General features: G+C 40.3%; 1 protein-coding gene and 1 long non-coding RNA gene across 2 annotated transcripts; both read left to right on the forward strand.

The window, feature by feature from the left end:
* The first annotated feature begins 6,002 nt into the window (after positions 1 to 6,002).
* LOC120434349 lies at positions 6,003 to 7,490 on the forward strand. The gene is made up of 4 exons (XM_039602255.1): positions 6,003 to 6,104; positions 6,208 to 6,379; positions 6,602 to 6,729; positions 7,135 to 7,490. Exons 1-4 carry the CDS (start codon positions 6,003 to 6,005, stop codon positions 7,453 to 7,455), a joined length of 723 nt encoding a protein of 240 aa, XP_039458189.1. The 3' UTR covers positions 7,456 to 7,490.
* A 3,647-nt stretch (positions 7,491 to 11,137) lies between these two features.
* Positions 11,138 to 18,048, forward strand: LOC120438287. The gene is made up of 3 exons (XR_005611776.1): positions 11,138 to 11,327; positions 14,376 to 14,478; positions 17,988 to 18,048. It is a non-coding gene; the product is annotated as an uncharacterized LOC120438287 (long non-coding RNA).
* Positions 18,049 to 21,580: the final 3,532 nt, after the last annotated feature.

Below are 21,580 nucleotides of genomic sequence, written 5' to 3' on the forward strand. Positions count from 1 at the left end.
GTGGTGGAGGTGGATGCCTCCGATGTTGGCGCTGGCGCCGTCCTCTCTCAACACGGCCCGGACGGAAAACTTCACCCGTGCTGCTATTTCTCAAGGAAATTCTCTGACACGCAGCGACGGTACGGTGTCGGCGACCGAGAACTCCTGGCCATCAAGTGGGCCTTGGAGGAGTGGCGGCATTGGCTCCTGGGAGCGAAGGAACCATTTCTGATCTGGACTGATCATCAGAATCTGATCCATATTCGTTCTGCCAAGCAGCTCAACCCTAGGCAGGCCCGTTGGGCCTTATTCATCGAACCTTACAACTTCCACCTCGCCTACCGCCCTGGCTCCGAGAACACCAAGGCGGACGCTCTCTCCAGGCAGTTCGCCCAGGACGGCCTCCCGTCAGACCCTAGACCTATCCTACCGTCTCATTGTTTCGCTGCCCCTTCGGTGGCCCTTGGAGGACTCTATCCGGGATGCCCTGACCGCCGAACCGCCTCCGCCTGACACCCCGGCTGGGAGGCTCTATGTACCATCCCGGTGCCGTCAGGAGGCCTTGCTCTGGGCTCACTCCTCCCCGCTCTCTGGTCACCCGGGGCCCGACAGGACCCTCCAACTCCTCCGTCGTGCCTTCTGGTGGCCCTCCATGACTCGGGACGTCCGTGACTTCGTTTCCGCCTGTGACACCTGTGCTCGGGCCAAGTCCTCCACCCAGCCGCCCGCTGGCGACCTTCGCCCTCTCCCTGTGCCGAGACGTCCCTGGTCCCATGTCGGCCTTGACTTTGTTACCGGCCTCCCATCTGTGGACGGTCTTGACACCATCCTCACCTTTGTGGACCGTTTTTCAAAGGCGGTGCACCTGGTCGCCCTGGCCGGCCTCCCCTCCGCCAAACGGACGGCCGAGCTCCTCCTGGACCATGTCGTCCGGCTTCACGGATTCCCCAAGGACATAGTCTCCGATCGGGGGCCCCAGTTCACCGCCAGGTTCTGGAAAGCCTTTTGCCGCCTGATTGGAGCGTCTCCCAGCCTCTCGTCCGGTTATCACCCTCAGACCAATGGGCAGGTTGAACGGACCAATCAACAGTTGGGGCGCTTCTTACGGTGCTTCGTCTCCGCCCAACCGTCGCTTTGGCCTCGTTACCTGGTGTGGGCTGAGTTGTCTCATAACCTTCACGTCTCTTCTGCCACCGGTCTCTCGCCCTTTGAGGTCTGTCATGGTTTTCATCCTCCTATCTTCAGCCATCAGGAAGCGGGGGTCGACGTGCCTGCTGCTGAACGGATGGTCCGCCGCTGTCGTCAGGCCTGGATCAAGGCGCGGGCTGCCATTACCCGGGCCAACGCTCTGTACGCCCGGCAGCATCGTCGCCGCCACCGCCCGGGTCACCCCTTCCAGCCGGGGGACCGTGTCTGGCTCTCCACAAGGCACCTGCGGCTGCGCACTGAGTCCAAAAAGCTCACTCCCAGGTTCGTCGGCCCGTACGAAGTCACTGCCCGGCTCAACCCCGTGGCTTACCGTCTCCGGCTTCCACCCGCCATGAAGGTCCATCCGGTTTTCCACGTCTCACAGCTCAAGCGGCGCGTCACTTCCTCGCTGGCGCCCCCCTCCCGGCCCCCGCCCCCACCCAGGGTCGTCGATGGGGGTCCTGTCTACACTGTCCGGCGGATCTTGGCCTCCCGTCCCCGGGGCCGGGGGGTCCAGTATTTGGTGGACTGGGCTGGCTACGGCCCTGATGAGCGTTCCTGGGTGCCGTCCCGCTTCATCTTGGATCCTTCCCTCATCTCGGATTTCCGTCGCCGCCGTCCTGGCCCGTCGGGTGCCGGTCCTCGGGGGGGGGGGTCCTGTTTGCCGGTGATCAGCTGATCACGGGGCCGGGGTTAAAAGAGAGGCGCCACCCACCTGTTCGCCGCTCAGACATCATTCTCTTCATGTCAGGAGCTCCGAAACTCTGCCGACGTCAGTCTCCGCCTGATTCAGCAACCGTGAGTGTTTTTCCCTTCAACTCTCTTTCTCTTCCCGGCTCCGCTTGCTCTCCGTCTGTAACGACAGTTCCGAAGCCACGCTTCGTGCACTGATCGTTACTAGAAAAACTGCGTGTCTGCTCCAAACCCACCGCTAGCCGTAGCCGCGCTTGGGTCTAGTCAGCACGCCACACAGGCACGCCGAGCTACCGTGTGTAGCTCGCCCCGCCGTGACAGGATACAAACATGGAAGCAAGATGTATAATTATAATTATTTATAATAAATATGAATAAATTATTGCAATTTCTTTAACCATAAAGAATAACTAAGTCCTTCAGGACAATGTCTCATCAATGCACTGAACTCACTATGTTATCTCTCTATCTCTCTAACAACCTCCACATGTTCTCACTGTAATTTCAGTGAATTTAGTTTGAATGACGACTTGTACGCGCTGACTCCACAGACAAGGTACGAAAATATGTCAGGCTACATCAATAGTGGTTGGTCTTCACGGTTTCTACTCCACGGCCGTATTTCATATGGGTCCATATTTCCAATGCACGCTATTTTCTGCAAGTACCGCTGCTTCGCCTCTGAACGCAATCTTTGTCTATACAGTCTATTCTCTTTTGTAGATGTTAGTAAATCTGACGCAAAAACAAAGGCGGACTGCAAATTGTGCTCAGCGAAAATGTCCAGAGGAGACTCAAAAGGTAGCACATTTAACACAAGTAATTTAATCAAGCACTTAAAATCCCAACTCGACAACGAGTACAAAGAGTTTACCCACCCTTATTTACCCATGCTTATTAGAACAGAGGAGCATAGCTGATGCTATAGCAGTGGGACGGAAAAAAGTTGGGCATTTTAAACATTCCGCCTTAGCCCACTCCCGCCTTGAGGACATTTATTAGGGACAGCTCAACCAGCCAATAAAGAGACTGCAGCAGGACGTACAGACGTGCTGGAACAGCACGTATTACATGCTCCAGTCCCTCATTGAGCAAAAGCGAGTGCTGGGGGTGTGTGTGTCCGAACATGAACTCCCTGACTATCTCACCGCTCACCAATGGGCTCTTATGGAGACGACTGTTGCCATCCTCACCCCCTTTGAGGATCTAACTAAAAAAGTGAGGAGCTACGACGCACTAGCCTCTGATGTCATCCCAGCTGTGACTGTGCTAGTGAGACTTCTAAACAGAGAAACAGACCACGGCGTCAAGAATGAAAGCATTCCTTTGGGTGCCTTTGATCGGCTTCATCACCTAGTGGGGGTGGGGGGTCATGGTTTGGTCCTGCGTTCGCTATTGTTGTTGATATGGGGGTAGGGACGGCCTTAGGGCATCTGGGGAGTCCCTAGGGACATTTTCCCTGGAGGGCCTAACCCAGGGGATGTGGCCATGACCTGGTTAGGGGCTCTGATGGCTCCTACACAGCAAATTCAAAAGTGTTAAATGTATTGGTGTTAGTAGACTTTGTGCAAAAGCAGAGTTAATTTTACTCTAAGTAGAGTCACATTCTTTTAATGTAACTACGAGGTGTAAAACATTAGTAGTTAAAATCGAGTGTAAAAAATGAGTGTTTCTATATTAAATCTGGAGGTGTCAAAATGGAAACATTAACTCTTGATCTCTTAACTCTGAACTCCTAAAGGGGCTATGACACTAATAGAGTAAATTCACAGACTCCGCCCCAGCATCACAGGTTCCGAATGAAGCTGAAGGGAAGCCATTTCAGAACATTTAGCTCTCCATTTTTCCGAGTTGTTTGCCACGCCTGGTAAGTCATTTTTTCTGAGATTCTTGTAATTATCATTACTACCTTTTACTTCTGTGGCTTTTTTGAGTCGAGACAAAGCTGTGTGAAAAGCATTAGCACGTTGCTCGGTGATAGCATAAAAATCTGTTTTAGCTAGCTGAAATGTATTGTTGGCGGGCAAAAGACTTCCATATGAGTGTTCAGTCATTTTTTTGCTAACTCAAATACACTTAAAACAATGTTTAGGTTGGCATAAAATTATGATGGCACTTAAAGCCTGAAAGCTATCTCCCACATAAACCAACATAGTGAACTGCAGTAGCAGACGTGCTGACTGGGTTCTACGTTAACATTTAGATCTTTTCAGAGTTTTGTGCACTCATTTTATGTAAAAATTAAAACGATCAAGGCTTTGAATTTATTACGGAATTAACTATTGTCTGTGTTCTTCAGTTGTTATAGAGAGCATCATTTTAACAAATGTGTTGTGGGTATAATATTGACTTGAAAGATGGACAATTTGTTTAGTATCTAGAATTGTCTTTTGGGAAAATGCTTTGCTTAACACAAGTTATGGATCATGATTCTTTTTTTTTTTTCAATTGATTACCAGGTTATTTGTCCAATTAATTACTGTACAACTAATTTTTTATTGAATCTCCACACAGGATATGCTTGCAAAGGTAGAATATGGGGGAGTGCAGAAGTATGTCAAAGTTCCAGAAAGTGATGAATGCTTTCATTTCCACCAGTTTCTTAAAGATGGTTTGTACTCATGTGCAATTTAAATGAGTATAAAATTATCACCTATAAGTGATCAACAGTAAGACTTGAATTGGTGGTTTTAATAGTATAGTGACATTTCGGATTTCTTTGTTTTAGTTATGGACAAGTTCAGCTTGCAGCCTCAACTCTTCACAGAAGGTGTACTCATCCTCACTGATACCTCTGACACTGAAGTTGACTCAGACATTTTTGATGAGCTGGTAAAGTCTGGAGTTCGAGCTTTCAAAGTTGGATATAGAATGCAGACAGCAACAGGTACAGTAGATCCATAATAATTTAGAGGAGTACATTTCTTCATGATCTTCAAAGTTTAAATGAATATTGGCCAGATTTAACAACCTTTCAGATTCCAATTTTCTTCTTTGAAAAACTGTAAAATGCTTTTACATGTTGAGTGCATATTACATGCTGTTATCAGATATAATTTATGTGGTTGAACATTATTGCAGTTGTTGTGACTTCTCATATGCACTTTGCACATTTTTTTTCAATCCCTTTTATGTCCCTTTTTTTTCCCTTTAAGACATTGAGATCAGTGTGGTTGATGATGAATCAGAGTCATCGGTACAGCCAATCCCTCTTGCCCTCCTGACATCGCCAGTGTCATTGTCAGACCATCCATCGTCCCCAGCTTCTACCAGTTCATCAGATTCAACTATGATCCTCAAAAGTACAAAGAACAGGAAGAAGGGCCTACAAGAGCTTGATCGCGATGAAGCGAAGCAGGTCAAAAGCAAAGCCTAAAGCAATTTCCAGTGCTTAACAGCATTTTACAAACACTAACTTTTTTGTATAATTTGTTTCAGTTTAATCAGTATGACTTTTTTTTTTAAACAGAAGGTGTGTAGTGTCTTGAGCTCAAACCCAAAGGGTGAAGAAATTTTCAATGAATACGACAAAACTAAAACATTGTCAGATCCAACTCGTCGACAAATGGTCAACATACTGGTTGCAGATATGATAGAATCACACGGGTAAGTATTCTTTGATGATCATAAAAACAATTGTCGAGTGAGCAGAAGAGCAATACACTTTGTTTTGTTTTTGAAAGGAGGATTCCGCCCATAAGTGTTCGGACTAACTATGCACTGGGGATTGCAACGCTTTTTCCATATCTCCAAGATCCTTACTCAAAAAATGGCTATGTAAGTGTTATCTCTGAAATGCAACATCTCTGTAATTTATACATGTTGTTAAAGTGGTACCAAATATGCATTCCTTTGTTGCATTTTTTGTTGTGTATGTTTTTTGTTTGTTTTTGTGTGTGATTGATGTGTATGCATGAGCAGGAACATTACTATGATCCGGAGGCCAATACTGGCTATCTTGCTTGGAGACTCAAGACTGTCCAACGCAATACCTATGATGGTGCTAGTGGGTGTCCCAGGCCAAACTTCCAGGACAGTCCAACAACCCGAAGAGAATCTTTGTTTGTTAGTGGACAGCTTTTTGGTGAAGAGTGCAGAGAGTTATTAGACACTCAACAGATAGGTCTGTGGTTAAAGAGAAGATGAAAGCTACTTTTGAATATAGACAGAAGCTGGTACATGACCCAGATGCAACATCATCAATCTTGGATGTCTTCCCTCATTTCCTTGATACACCGGGGTTGGTGAGTATATTTTTAGACATTTCATGATCTGAAACTAAAGATAACATTTTGCCAAGAACACTTAAGTAACCAGTATTTGGTCCCTGTTTTGTCTTATTAATAGATTGATCAGGATTTTGCAATGATGCTTGGAGATGAGGCCTCTGGAAGATTTCTTACAAAGTGGTCTTCGTATTTCAAGCAAAAAATCATCGCCGAAAGCCAAAGTCTTCCATCAAGTCCTTGTGTTGAGGAGTTACGAGCATCTTTTGATACGGAGGCTTCAAATGACTGGGGTAAATTTGGACAATGTTTCAGTATATAAAATACTTACATTTCCATTTGTCTGTCTTAATACAGTTAACTGAGCGGAAATAGACTAGTAAATTAGTAATTTATGCATCCTTGTGGTTGTAAGCATTTCCAGAAATCTCATCATTTAACTGCTTAACAGAATTTCCAACTGTTTTCTAGTTCATGTTTAACCTTTTGTCTCAAATATGCTTTTTGTCTTTAAGGCTGGGATAGTGACATGGCAGCCCTTCTGTTGTTGCTGCATCTCCTGCCCCCAACATCAAAAGGCCACACAAAAACAGCAAAAATTAGCTCTGCACAGGCAGCCAATCATCTTGTGAGATTCGTCAAGGTATGCTCTATTACGCTACTCTATTTTTTTGTAAAAACTATTTGTAATTAATGATCTTTGGTCCATGGTAAGCCACAAGATAAAAACAGAAAAGATACAGTAAATTAATTACCTTTTGTGTATTTGGTATGAAATCATGTTGTATCTATAGATATCAGAAGAGATAAAATCTGGTATTTCCTTTCCAAAAGAAGTTAATCCACAGATTTGGGTTCAGCACACACTCATTGCCCCTGCAAACAGAAGAATGTGAACTTCAAAAATAAAGCATTACTCTGTTTTATTCTACTAGGATCCATTTGTGTTAAGATGGGTTACTTGCTTGGGCCCATAGACCTTATATTCAAGCCAAACAGTTGAAAAGAAAATTTTACTCATGATTGAAATGTGCTATTCAAATTCCAGAAAGGAGTCAGCCTCACTACTTTCCTGGAGAAAGCTAACACCAGGCAGCCCTTCCTTCTCTGCATTGGTGAGCAAAAGAAGAACATTCAGAGGTTCTTCATCATTGTGGACCAGAAAGCTATCCCCTGTGATGCTCCAACTTCAGCAGCTGCTTTTGATGGGCTTTTCAAAGCACACTTTGTCTTCAGCCTCTCATATGATGAAGCTCTTTCCAGTTTCTACACCTTCATTCAAACCACAATCTACAACATTGATGTTGGAAACACAAAAGAAAGCCCTCGAGTCAAGGAACTGAGAGCACGTCTGCTGCGAGACCGTTAAATGCCCGCAAGGTCCACACGCTTTTAGGAGGATTTAAAAAAAAAACTGTTTGACAATGTTCAAATGCTTTGTTTGTAAAATGCACCAAAAAAATTGTTCAGCTCTATGTCAACATTTAAAATTTCATCATGGTTTATATCCAAACAAAAATCTGCGTTTAAAATGTGAAGAGCAGGGATGTCTTTCATCTTTTTGTACTTAAATGGCTTTAGAAAACATCTTCATAATGTACATAGTCATTATCACGATAAACATGTAGGGACGGAACAGGAAGTTGCCCAACAAACACATTCTCTAGGAGACTCTTTTTGTGATCAACCATCTACTTCTGCATCTATATCACAGGTTCCCACTGTTATTTCACAGGACTCGCTTGTTGGAATGTGTGGATCTGTTGTCGCTCACTTACAAGCTTCTGGTCTTACTGAAAGTGCTGTTCAAACAATAATTTGTTCTGTTGAGGAAGTTGTCAGGGATGTTCAGAGTCAAGCAAGAGAAGTAGTACTCCAAACATTTTCCCCTGATAGTAAGGAATCAGACATTTACAAAAGAGTTGAGCACAATTTAAACCAATTGGATAACCCCTTTTCAAAATTTAACACTGAGAAAAAAAGACAGAAATATTATGATGAAAAATGGGAAATAGTTGAGCCTAAAGAATTTGTACTTGGTGTAAGATTGGATACACGTAGACATAGAACTACAGGGGTTTATAGCGAAACACCTGTCAGAGACAAATACATGTATGTGCCCATTTTAGGTACGATACATTCAATTTTCAAGAATAAAGACATTAGAGAATGCTTCTTGCATGAGAAACAAACACAAGCTGGGTTATACAAAGACATTAATGATGGATTATATTTCCAAAACCATCCTCTGTTTTCACAACAGAAATATGCTCTACAGATTTTACTGTATTATGATGATTTTGAAACTGCTAACCCATTAGGTTCGAAGAAAGGGATCCACAAACTGGGCTGTATTTATTTCACTTTAAAAAATCTCCCACCAAAGGTTAACTCTGTGCTGATGAATGTACATCTAGCTGCTCTTTTCTACACAGAAGACTTAAAGAAATATGGTTTTGAAGAAATACTAAAGCCTTTGATTGATGACTTGAAAATTTTAGAAATTAAAGGAATCCTGCTTCCCTTTACTGAAGAGCCAGTGTTTGGTTCTGTTGTTCAAGTTACAGGAGACAATCTTGCTTTAAATGGCTTACTAGGTTTTGTTGAATCGTTTAGTGCAACAAACTGGTGCAGGTTTTGTTTAGTAAACAAGGAAGAAATTCAGTCTGTGTTTAATGAAGACAGTTCAGACATTGTTCTGCGCTCCAGAGAACTTCATATTGAACACTGTAATGCATTAAGTGAAGACCCTGCTCTCACTTCCGTTTACGGAGTTAAAAGATCTTGTGTGCTCAATTCATTGGAATATTTTCACAGCACTGACAATTATGCAGTTGATATAATGCACGATTTATTGGAAGGAGTTGTGCAGTATGAGCTCAAACTTTTTTTTCAATACATGATCAAAAATGGCTACATCTCCAGTAGCACATTACTTGACAGGATACAGACGTTTAATTATGGTTTTGTAGAGCGTAAAAATAAACCAAGTGGGTTAAAAATAGATGATAACAGCAAACACTTAGGTTTAAATGCCATTCAGTCATTATGTATCCTACGCAATACTCCACTAATTTTTGGAGACATAGTTGAGCGGGACAATAGCCACTGGAATTTTGTTCTCCTGTTGTTGCAAATTGTTGATATTGTGTTGTCCCCAGTCCTTACTGATGGCATGATATGTTACTTGAAACATCTGATCTGTGATCACCATAACATGTTTAAAAACTTATTCCCTGGTAGAAAATTAATTCCTAAACACCACCTAATGATTCACTATCCAAGGTGTATTAAGAAAATTGGCCCTCTTATCCACATATGGTGTATGCGTTTCGAAGCAAAACACATTTTTTTTTTAAAAGAGCTGTCAAAAATTTTAAAAACCTTACAAAATCTCTAGTAAAGCAACATCAGCGTCAATTGGCCTTTTACTATGAAAACTATTGTTTTAAAAGATTTCGGTTCGGTCCTTTAAAATTAAAAAGAGTTGATAGCATGGAAGGTGGACATTTGTTGTGCGAGTCATTAAATGTAGATTCATGTGCAAATGTTTCAACTACAAATTGGGTTAGAAATTATGGCACTGAATACCAGGTTGGTTTGTTTTTATGCACTGGAATGTCCAGTGATCTACCAGTCTTTAAGAAAATTTGCTATATCATAATACATGAACAACATGCAGTCATAATAGGCTGTAGTGTCAACACCTTGTACTTTGATGAACACTTTCATGCATACTGTATTGAAGAAAAAAGTAATGAGCATGCTGTTATTTCAATTGACCAGCTCACCTATGTTAGACCCTTTGACAAGCAATATTCTAATGAAAATGAGAACATATACATTATTCCATATTGTTACATGTTTTAGAAAATTTTTTGAAGTTGTGGTGCATATAAAAATAAATCTTTTTCAGAAGAACATTGGCTCTTTTTAATATTTTTTTCCCCAAGGAATTTCTAAAAGATCAGAACAGTAAAATTTACACTTTTTAGAATTAATTAGACGATAACTCTTTTGTAGTCAAAATAAAATACTCTGTAACAGTTAATATATAAACTCTTAACACCTAGTTAGTGTTAATGAGTGTTAAATTTTCAACTCCAGGCAGATTTGATATTTAACACTAAATCAGAGTTAATGTACCAACTCTCCAAAAAGAGTTAAATTAACACTCACTGGTGTGGACCCATATAGACACTTTAATAGTGTTGAAATCAAATCTGACGGTGTTAATTTGGACATGCTGGATTTGCTGTGTAGATTGTGTTTTCCTTGTGGCTGCGTACAGCGGAGATGGGGGAGGGTCTGTACTGGCGGACGTTGGTTACTGGCCTGGTGGCCTGGTTGCCCCCGGGTGGGTCCGCAATATATATAATATGAAATACATTTCCCTTATTACTACCAGAAAGTCAAATGGCTGGCATTTGTCACAGTGGTTTAGGGGAAACTAAAATCTGTTACTCAAACCATCCAGTCGTTCTCTAAAATTGAACATTAACTTTCTTAAAAGTGCTTTAAAAGTCCAAACACCCACAGCTACAAACATCTGGCTGGCGCTACCACTTCTAGGTATCCTGGAAAGGATTCTCATCGCATCATTATATGCAACATGCAGCTTCTGTACTCGTTTCCAAAAAAGTGGTATCGGTGCATCCCTAAACGTTGTAATAAAGGGATATTTTGTTCTCGTTTATATGACTTCCATAAAACAATAGGGTTAAAACACATTGTGACGAAGTAAGATGTTTGTTTTGTAGTCCATCTTCTGCACAATGTAGTTTCAACAGGCGGACATCCGGTGTCACTTTATTACAGAGAAACGAGTGTAAGGCTGTTCCAATTGTCAGCACTGATCCTCTCTTTTCCTGAGTCCTCAGCAATCCTCCTTCCCACTATGACGTTTACTTCGAGGCCACGGAAAAGAGTTTGGGAGAAGGAGATGGGTCCTAATTTTGAAATAACACCCCACGGGGTTACGTTGTGCAGCTGAGTCACGTGACCGCACAGTAACAAATCACAGCGGAGCCCGGTAAAAGGGGGCGGAGTAAAGTAGTAAACGTACGGGAACATATACCACTACCAACGTTGGGATCAATATCTGCATCGATCTGCACACCATTGTCTCCTGGTTCGTAGCTCAGATCAGCGTGAACCACGTGGGTCTCTGCTCCCTGATCTGTTTCTTAAGATTTCCAGCTTCATCACGGAGTTTCTCTCGGTTTGTGGGCTCATCTAAAGGTAAGCACCGAGCTAACTTTAATGTGGGTTCAGTTTATGTTGATCTTACCTCTGTTAAGAATAATAGATTGTTTGGTAGACATTGGAGTTAGACAGACTGTAGAGTTTGTGATTGCTTGCAAAATTATAATACGGCGGTTTTTAGGGGGAAGAATACATAAAGAGATTGACAGACCATCATCGGCGGCATCACGGGCAGGGCTGGACTGGCCATCGTTTTTATATGATGATGGGGTTTTATTTCTTTTCTCTTTTTACGGTATAAATGAATGGTGGTGGATTGGCCAGTTGGTTATGATCAACTCTGGGCTGGACCAATTACATCCGAGGAAGTCGAACTAAAGTTGAGGTGAAAAGGAACGCGGTTTGTCCCGCACTACTTCAGCTAGAAAGTTGCTAATTCAGTCATGAAACTGATCAGTGATCAGCTGATCGGCTTTTCTCTCTGCGCCAGAAAGAGGAAACCAGCGGAGGTCGCATGAAACAATAGCAGCACGTTTAAGCTTGATCAGCTGTTGTTAGAATTTCCCTTTCCCTGTTAATGCCAGGTAGGGCATTAATTCTGTAGTTTTAATCCCTACTTTCATTTTATTTGGCCCAAAAACAATTCTGTACAAAACGACTGTGAACACGGCAGGTCTGTACAAAGACAGACTTGACGAAAAGGCATTTAAAAAAAAGTATGAGGAAAAATCAAAAGAGTGAAAGTGTCAGACCCATACGAGCATGCAGAGTGCAGTAAGGACTAGGGCCGAACATATTATACCGTTTACTGTAATAGCGGTACAATGTTAGGCAACGATAAGAAAATCAAATATCGCGATAGAATATGTGTAAAACGCACGTGCGCACATGGCCGAAAAAGCATGGCGGTAACGGAGAATGAGAAGGGAGAAAGGGGATCTTTCAGTGAAACAGATGAACCAGAATTGGTTTACTGCTTTATCAGATGTAACTATGAAGTTTAACATTTAACATCCAGGCATCCATGAAAACAGAATTTATTACATTTAACAGAGTTAGAAGTTAAGAGGAAGTTAGCGGAAGTTTGGCCAGTTACCTAAGCATGATGTAGCATGTTCTGACTGAGAGATTTCTGAGAAACTTCAAACATACAGCTCTGCTATCACTTCCAACATAAATGAAGACAGGAAACTAAACAGCAATGACGTTTGTGAGGTTACTGAAGTTGGGCTAGCTGGTATATAATGATGTGCTACGTGACCGCTAGCGGCACAGCTATGTTAGCATAACATAAACAGTGAAGCTGGAGGATAAACGCTAATACTTTTCCACTCGATAAAAGTTAACGTGAAGGTTCCTCATTAGGGATGGGTATCGTTTAGGTTTTATCTGATACCGGTGCCAAACCGGTACTTTTGAAACGGTGCCGGTGCTTAAACGGTGCTCAAACCGGTGCTTAAAGAATGGAGAACACAAAATTGGTCCAAAAACCTCTCATGTTTAGCTGTTTTTTTGTAAAAAGATAACAATGTTAGCCTTTTCTGCAGCTATAGGGCATATATGGTATCACTCTTGGATGGAAGCAGTGCTTAAACAATGGAAAAAAACACAAACTTTGTCCAAAAACCTCTCATCTTTAGCTATTTTCCACTTTTTCTTTGGTCATTTTAGCCTTTTTGGCCAGGGTGAAGGGAGTATCTGCCATCAAACAAGAAGACAGCCGCATGTAACTATGACGGTGTTTGCTAGTTCACCTTACATGCATTAATGTAATAATGTGGTTAGCGTACTCAACGTTAATTACACACGAACACCATTAAGTTACTCACGCAGAGAAGAATGGCTGCTGCTGCCATCATCATCCGTCATCATTTCTGCTACACTGACAGGGCTAGGGGCCAGGACTCTACTCTTCGGGTTTTTGGGGGATGTTGCTAACTCCGGTGTACCGGGTCCGAGAACAGGCACCACACCCGCAGTAGATGTGCTCGGTGTGAGGTCTCGCAGCAAGCTATCAAACACGGCGCATTTCTCGGCTTTAAAAAAAAGCGCTATGCGTCGCCAGGTGTTTCATCAGATTTGAGGTGTTACCTCCTTTGACAGTATCACAGTATCAGCTTAAAGCACTTGTTGCAGGCTGCTGAGTTTGCATCTTTTGCTGTGAAGTACAGCCAGACTTTTGATCGCTTCGCCTTGGGCATTTTTAATCTGTAGCTCTGCTCTAAAAGAACGTGCACGCACCTGGCCCGCCTACTATCCTCGGAAACGTAAAATGATTGGCTAGAATTGGCTCAGGAAAAAAAAAAGCACCGAAATGTGCGCTGCTTTTCGGTCTGGTTACTACCGTTTATGTCAGAACCGGTGCCATCATGGCACCGGACACCGGTACCCATCCCTATTCCTCATAGTTAGAGACGAATGCAATCGAATTGGCAGGATGCTGCAAACAGACCAAACAGTCTAAAAATCAGGAGAGCAAATCAATATGTCCTTCTTGTTTCAGAAACATCTAAAGTCAGGTACAGCTAAATCCTAAGCGTTTGCGAGTTCACCAAGTGGATGTAAAGGTGTTGTTAACACCGTCAACAGGTACCCCCTCATGATGTGTGCCACTTCCTCTATGATTTTTGCTAGTCCCATATGGAGGACCACAAGAGTCACGCACATCGAAATAAAGAATTCTGTGCTTAAATAATGAATTGTAGAATAAATTCTCCATTTGTTAAATACTTTTTGAATTCCACATTAACAAAGTGATTTTTGAAATGTTTTTTCAAAACCTCATGAGGTGCTTGGAAATGTTGTAGTTGGCTGAGTTTATACTGCTACCGATGGTTCTGAGCGGGACTCCTTTGTGGATTTATGGAAGTCCATATACACAGGGTGTCGTATCCACTGGGTAAAGGCGGTGACATACAGGACAGTCAGTGGCTTTTTCCCTTTCAAGTTCTTGTAAGCAACTGATGACTTTCCTTTTGTAGTTGCTTCTGGGGTTTCACCTTGAAGCTTCATATGTATTGTTGTCACTGAGGAGTGCAGTAATGTTTATTTGCTCTATATGTCTATATACTTTTTGTGTCCCAGCTGAGTAACAGCAGAAGAGTCTGGTGGAGCAACAGAGGAACAATTTCAGCCTTTTGGACTCAGCTCAGCCACTACAGAGGAAACAATGACTTCAACACAGAAGGTGAGAAAAATATCACAGTTACACTGTTATTGAAACTGTGTGCACAGCTGGTTGGTTTTTAAAAACACGTTAACAACAGCAGTTAGAAGAAAATACAAAGATCATATTTTATCAGCACATATTGAAACAACAATATCATCAGTTGAACTCAAAATATTTTATGAACTAAAAGATTTTCTCTACCTCTCAGTATTTCTTCAATAATGTCATTTTCATTAAAACTCTCATTGTAGCACATCATTGTAATGTGATACAATGAAGGTGGTGGAAACACACCAACAATGTGTTTGTTGTCACATTAAATTCCACTAATGGAGGGAGTTTCAATTTGTTCCATGACTGCATTTCACTCACTGCCTCTGTTTGTATCTCATCATTAGACATCATTAATCCACTTTAACAGTCGGAGTCTTTACAGTAATTTTTCTAAAATCAAAGCGTATCTTGATCAATTCCAAAATAAGTTTGCAGTGGTAGCAATTTCAGACACATGGTTGAATGATGACAGAGAACTGCAGGATGGACTAAAGGGCTATGAAATGTTTTGGCAAAATAGGAAGAATAGAAGAGGAGGAGGTGTTGCCATGTTTGTTATTTCGTATCTTAAATGTAAAGTTGTTAACAATATGACTGCTGTGACTGATAACTTGATGGAATATTTAACCATTGAAATTCAGGTTAAAAGATCTAAAAACATATTAGTTAGCTGCATTTATCGTACACCTGCATCCTGTATAGATCAGTTTACTAAAGAAATGTCTGTAATATTAGAAAAACACAAGGAGAAGGTGACTTTTTTTGTGGTGATTTTAACATTGATCTGTTGAAGGCAAACGACCATAATAAGACTTCAGAATTTATTGATACAATGTTTAGTTTTGGATTCCATCCGTTGATTCTAAAGCCGAGCAGAATAATGATGGATAGTGCTACTTTGATCGACAATATTTTTGTCAATAAGATAGACGGCAAGATGCATAGTGGACTGTTAGTCACAGATGTAAGTGACCACTTGCCTGTCTTTTCAGTGTTTGAAATGAACAATCAACTTCATTTTCAAGAGGAAAAGCAAATTGATTACAGTGGTAGAATAAAAACACCAGAACAAATTGCGGCTTTTAAAACAGACTTAGAAAATTATGACTGGCAAAAAGTTTATGTGGAAGACACTAATGATGCATATAATGCGTTTTTGTATATAATTTTGTCAATCTATGACAGCCATTGTCCAATTCAAAAGTTTTCCGAAAATTCTAAAAAGAAAAAAACCATGGTTTACACTAGGTCTGGAAAGAGCCTGTAAAAAGAAAAATAGGTTATACAGGATTTTTTTTGACACATAGAACAAAGGAAAATGAAGACAAATATAAGAAATATCGAAATAAATTAACATCTATTATGCGATATGAAAAGAAAAGATATTATGAACAGCTGCTTCAAAAACATAAAAATAATATTAAGGCTACCTGGAGCGTATTAAATAGGATAATAGAAAGTCACCATAATATATGTTCTCCAACACGCATTGTAAAAAGAGGTAATGTAGTGATTGAGAATATTGAGAGCATAGTTAATGAATTTAATGATTACTTTGTTAATGTAGGTCCCAACTTGGCAAAAGAGATTTCTGTACCAGGAGGAAATGATGAAGTAGATTCTACTTCTTGTAAATGTAACTCAACGTTTCTTGGTGGAGTCTGTGAGAGTGACATTGTAGAAGTGGTGAGCAAATTCAAGAGTAAAAAATCCATGGATTGTGACGACCTTGATATGTCGTTAATTAAAGAAGTTCTTTATAGTGTCCTTCAACCGTTAACATATATTTGTAACAAATCATTTCAAACTGGAATTTTTCCAGATAAAATGAAAATTGCCAAAGTGATCCCACTATATAAAACTGGTGATAAACAGATTGTGTCAAACTATAGATCGGTATCTTTACTGCCTCAGTTTTCAAAGATTCTTGAAAAACTATTTGCAAACAAACTAGATTCTTTTATTGATAAATATGATTTATTGAATGATCATCAGTATGGGTTCAGAAGAAATCGCTCAACATCTCTAGCTGTGATGGAATTTATTGAAAATATTGCAACGGCTGTGGATGAAAAACAGTTTGGAATAGGTGTATTTATTGATTTACGTAAAGCCTTTGATACGATAGATCATTCTTTACTTTTACAGAAGTGTGAAAGGTATGGTTTAAGAGGTGTTGTACAATTTTGGTTAAATAGTTACTTGAATAATAGGTTCCAATATGTGAGTATTAATAACTAAACTTAGAAAAGTAACTTGTGAAGTTCCGCAAGGATCTGTTTTGGGACCTAAGTTATTTTTACTTTATATAAATGATATTTGTACAGCCAGTGATACTTTAAAATATGTGATGTTTGCTGATGATACAAACTTATTTTGCTCTGGAAAAGACATAAAGAAATTACTGAAAACAGTGGAAACAGAACTCATGAAGTTAAATAGATGGTTTGTATTTAATAAGCTATCATTGAATGAAAGTAAAACAAAATTTATGTTATTTGGAGGTAGTAAAAGTAATATTAAAGTAAAATTGAATTTAAATAATGTTGAAATTGAAAGAGTATATGTGACAAAATTTTTAGGAGTAATTATTGATGATAAACTTTGTTGGAAGCCCCACATAGAACATGTGAAACGGAAATTATCCAAGTCTATTTCTATTCTTTATAAAACAAGAGATTTTTTGAATAAGAACTGCCTTTATTTATTGTATACTTCCCTTTGTTTGCCTTATATGACCTACTGTGCAGAAATTTGGGGGAACACATACAAAACATATTTGGATTCAATATTTAAATTGCAAAAAAGAGCTATTAGAATAATAAATAAAGTTGGATATAGGGAGTCCACCAACCAGTTTTTTGTAGGATCATCTATGTTAAAATTCATGGACATTATATATTCGAAAACTTTAGAAATGATATATCGTGTGATGAAAAAGAATGTTCCAATTTGTATTTTAAGTATGTTTCAACTAAGAGATGGAAAATATGATTTGAGGGGGTCTTATAAGTTTGAAATACCTAAAGTGAGAACCAATGTTAAGTATAGATGTGTGTCAGTTTTGGGAGTTAAATTATGGAATGGACTTAATGATGAACTGAACATGTACTTTTCTTTGTTATTCTTCAGGAAGATTTTAAAAAGTTATATTATACAAGGTTATAGAAATTTGGTTTGTTGAATTTTTTTTGTGTGTGTTGATTTAATTTCTTGATTTATCATTGATTTCTTTTCAAACTATTATACAACTTATTTATCAATGCTATTTATTTTCTTGGTTAAGGATTTGATTATTTCTATGGGGGTAAGGGATAGGATAAGTATAAGCCACAAGGCTTCAGCCTATTCCTTTTTAGGTTACTGTTTGAGTACTTTTATGTAAAATTATAATCTGTTGTTGTTGTTGTTGACTGAAATAAATTCAATTCAATCAATCAAATCAAAAAATCAATCAATCTCTGTCACTGCAGGACCAACATGGAGCGAGAAGTCAGCGCTCTCAGGAGGCCGACAAACCTCACAGAAGAAAGGGAGAGAAAACCTACAGCTGTGATGAGTGTGGGAAGGATTTTACCCAGGCTGGACACTTAAAAAGACACCAACTCATCCACAGTGGAGTTAAAGCGTACAGCTGTGAGTTGTGTGGAAATTCTTTTAGACGGGCTGGATGCTTGAAAAAACACCAACTCATCTACAGTGGAGTTAAAGAGTACATCTGTGGCTTGTGTGGTAAAGCTTTTGCTCTAAGTCGAAACTTGCAGAGGCATCTAGTTACCCACTCTGGAATTAAGGCCTGCGACTTTTGTGGAAAAACGTTCAGTGACAAACACTACCGAAAGATTCATCTACGGATTCACACTAGAAATGATGTTTAATGCTGTGATCAGTGTGGGAAACTGTTTGCAACAGGTGCACAGTTAAAACAACACGTTTATCCACACTGAGGAGAGACCTTATAAATCCTGTGAATAAAAGTATATGTTTTTGTCAATGTTCACAATATTCTGTCAGGACAATTCAGTATTTATGCACAATAAACAAAGGAGCATAGTGCGACAATTTCTGTTCAGCGCCAGACTTGCATGTAACCTATATCAACAATTATCTTATGAAAAATGACGTATTAACTACTACACAACACTTACCTTTGTGGAAATGTTTGTAGCAGACTACTATGTGAGCTGGAGTGCCCTGGGACGTTATATCTGGTCTTTAAATGGCTGCAATCCAGGCCGTCTGTCGGCTCTTTGTTACTTTGGAAACATGGCTTGAACAATTTCTCTTCAACGACGTAATCCGATAACAACTGTTCTCTTTTCCCGTCGGCTTCCCGTGGCTGTCATGCGATCGGCTATTGCAGTTAATAATACAACAGCTTCTTGCCATTTTTTGTGTTTCTTTTTATCGCTGTGTAACTGAGTTCAATTGAGAGCCTGCATGCGCAGAATCCCCTGACGTCATTCAGGGGTAAAATCTCATAGGATTCTGGGAACTCTGGAACAACTGGAGACATTTAAGGATGCAGGGACTGACGGAGACAGGGAAGACGTCTCATCGTGACGAGTAAAGTTTATCTTGCCTGGCTGGACAGCTCTCTGGGTGCCCCCAAAGCTCTGATCCTAGAATCGCCCCTGATATAATATATTATATTATATATTATATTTATTACTTTTATTATTTCTTTCAGATCATGAAACCATGAACAGAATCAAGGTGTGATTAAGAACATGGATGATGTGCAGGATAACAGCGCTTTTCAGTTACAACGATCTCATTATATGTTCATCTGCCTCACAAGCCAACATGACATAAAATAGGAAAAAAAGAAAGAAAAGAAGTTTTGAAATGACAAAACACCAAAGATAAAATTTAATCTGATTACACTGCTGCCTGTCCAACAATCAGGTAGTTAGACATTCTTTAGATTCCTGTAAGTTATAATCTTGATATCAAGCTTTAAAGTAAAAAAAAAAAAAAAGCATTAATAAATACTGTCATCAAGGTAGGATTAGAAATATTCTGCTCAAAACAATTAAAGGAGCACCTTTAAAAACACATCAGACATTAAAGATCATACTGGATAGGTATGCTGATATGGATTGGGTAACATGTTAGGAATTAAAGGATGCCACATAATTTGATGGAAATGAAAATGATTACCCTACAATGGGCTAAATTTAAAGACATGCCAAAAATCAAAGTAAGAAAATGATCCGGCAGGTTAGTCCATTTTGCAGTAAACTCATAGTGATACTTATTGATTTGTATGGCTCACGTGTCTGCCTGATGATATCAGAGCATGCTAAAAAAAGATGGTATCCTGGGGGATCTCCTCCCACACCTGGACCAAGGCATCACTGAGATCCTGGACCATCTGAGGTGCAACCTGGCAGCGTTGGCTGGACCAAAAGATAATGTCACAGAGTTGTTCAGTTGGATTTTTAACCAGTCAATCACTGCACTCTAATCAGAATGAATTATTAAATTAATAGCATTTAAAATAATTAGTGATGGAAATGAAATGCTGATGTCCCGATAAAGGATAAAACTCCACTGAGAAGGAGGTTCAGACCTCGGGGCTCAGCTCTGAATCATCCTCATCACTCTGACTCCACCTTTCTCAGAAACCAGTCAGAATGAGCAGCTGAAGGTATCCACCCACCCAACCCATCACACCCACACCTGATGAAACTCAGTTACTTTCATTTCCTTAGATAACTTGTATTCTTTTCAGGTTTTTATCTCTGTTATTCTCAAACAATCACACCATCCTTAGGTCATCTGTGTGAAATGTCTGCTGTAGTGTCTCTGTCTCTCGGCTGGACTTTACTGTCTGTCTGCCTCCTGCTCATCTCTGCAGGTGAGATTAAACTTGTTTTAGATCAAACAGGATTTCCTCTTGATTTAAACAGGCTCTGTTTCTGGGCTGTTTTAAATCACTCTGTATTAGGACAGTGAAATATCTAGAATGATGTTTAGTTTCTGCATTTCTGTTTGCGCCAATATATTTGTTTCTAAGATGCTGTACAGTTTTTACTGTTATATTTATAAACACAATTAAAATACAGTATTTCGATAATGTGTATATCTTAGATTTTATATTTTTATGTTTAGATGTATCTATTATATTAGTTTACTGTATTATTACAATACATCAGCTGGTGTATGTTTTGACTGATAATGAGAGTAAAGTAGCTATAAGGTTTTCCTTCCCCCTTTTGCCGGGTGCTTGCTCATAGGGGGTCATCTAATTGTTGGGGTTTCTTTGTATTATTGTAGGATATTTACCTTACAAGATAAAGCAACTTGATGTGACTATTGTTGGGATTTGGTGCTTGTTAAAAGTCCGCTTGGTCACTTTAACTGTTTAGACTACGTTACCCATGATGCACCTCGGTATCTGTACTTCCGGTTGGGAACGTGTTCAGCGCAGTTCTGCACAGATGAGAGGTGTGTCGGAGGATTAACGTTTTTCCTTGCATTCGTGTGTGTGTTAACCCTGTGTGCGTGCTTATCATGTGAGTATTATAAGATGAGAGTGATAATTGTTTGACTTTATCTGTGTAATCTGCTCTGTGTAATTTGCTACGTAAGAAGCTAGTCCCGTTGCTATCGCTAAGCTACGTTGTTGGCCTACTACAGGCAGCCTTGTTCGCAGCTGATATCTCATTTAATATACGACCTACGGTCAAGCATTGCGGTTGGAGGTGGATGTAACTATTTACTGTGTTTATTATCTGAATCGTTGTAATCTGTAGAGATCCTGTTTGCTAATGTATATACCAGCTAGAAATTCATTTATGGTCTTAGGGTGCCATCTAGTGGCCATGAGGTTATGGCAGCTCATATAACATTACGCTGGAAACCCACAGTACTGCAGAAGCGGTACACTGCTATTCATAGGGGTTAATACAAATGTTTGTTCTTTCTGTTGACAGATGACCACACACACTCATATACACACTCACACTCCCTTTCCCTGCATGTGAATGCTGTAATGCAATCGCTTCCCCACCGACGCTGTACATCCTGTTGATGTCATCTGCCACCTCCTTATTAAAGT

The sequence above is a fragment of the Oreochromis aureus genome, linkage group 3, assembly GCF_013358895.1.
Source record: "Oreochromis aureus strain Israel breed Guangdong linkage group 3, ZZ_aureus, whole genome shotgun sequence".
Taxonomy (NCBI): Eukaryota; Metazoa; Chordata; class Actinopteri; order Cichliformes; family Cichlidae; genus Oreochromis; species Oreochromis aureus.

Coding starts and splice junctions, on each gene's coding strand:
- LOC120434349 (XM_039602255.1), top strand. CDS start 6,003: ATGAAAGCTACTTTTGAATATAGACAGAAGCTGGTACATGACCCAGAT. Junction 6,105..6,207: donor TCCTTGATACACCGGGGTTG/GTGAGTATATTT, acceptor TCTTATTAATAG/ATTGATCAGGATTTTGCAAT. Junction 6,380..6,601: donor GGAGGCTTCAAATGACTGGG/GTAAATTTGGAC, acceptor TTTGTCTTTAAG/GCTGGGATAGTGACATGGCA.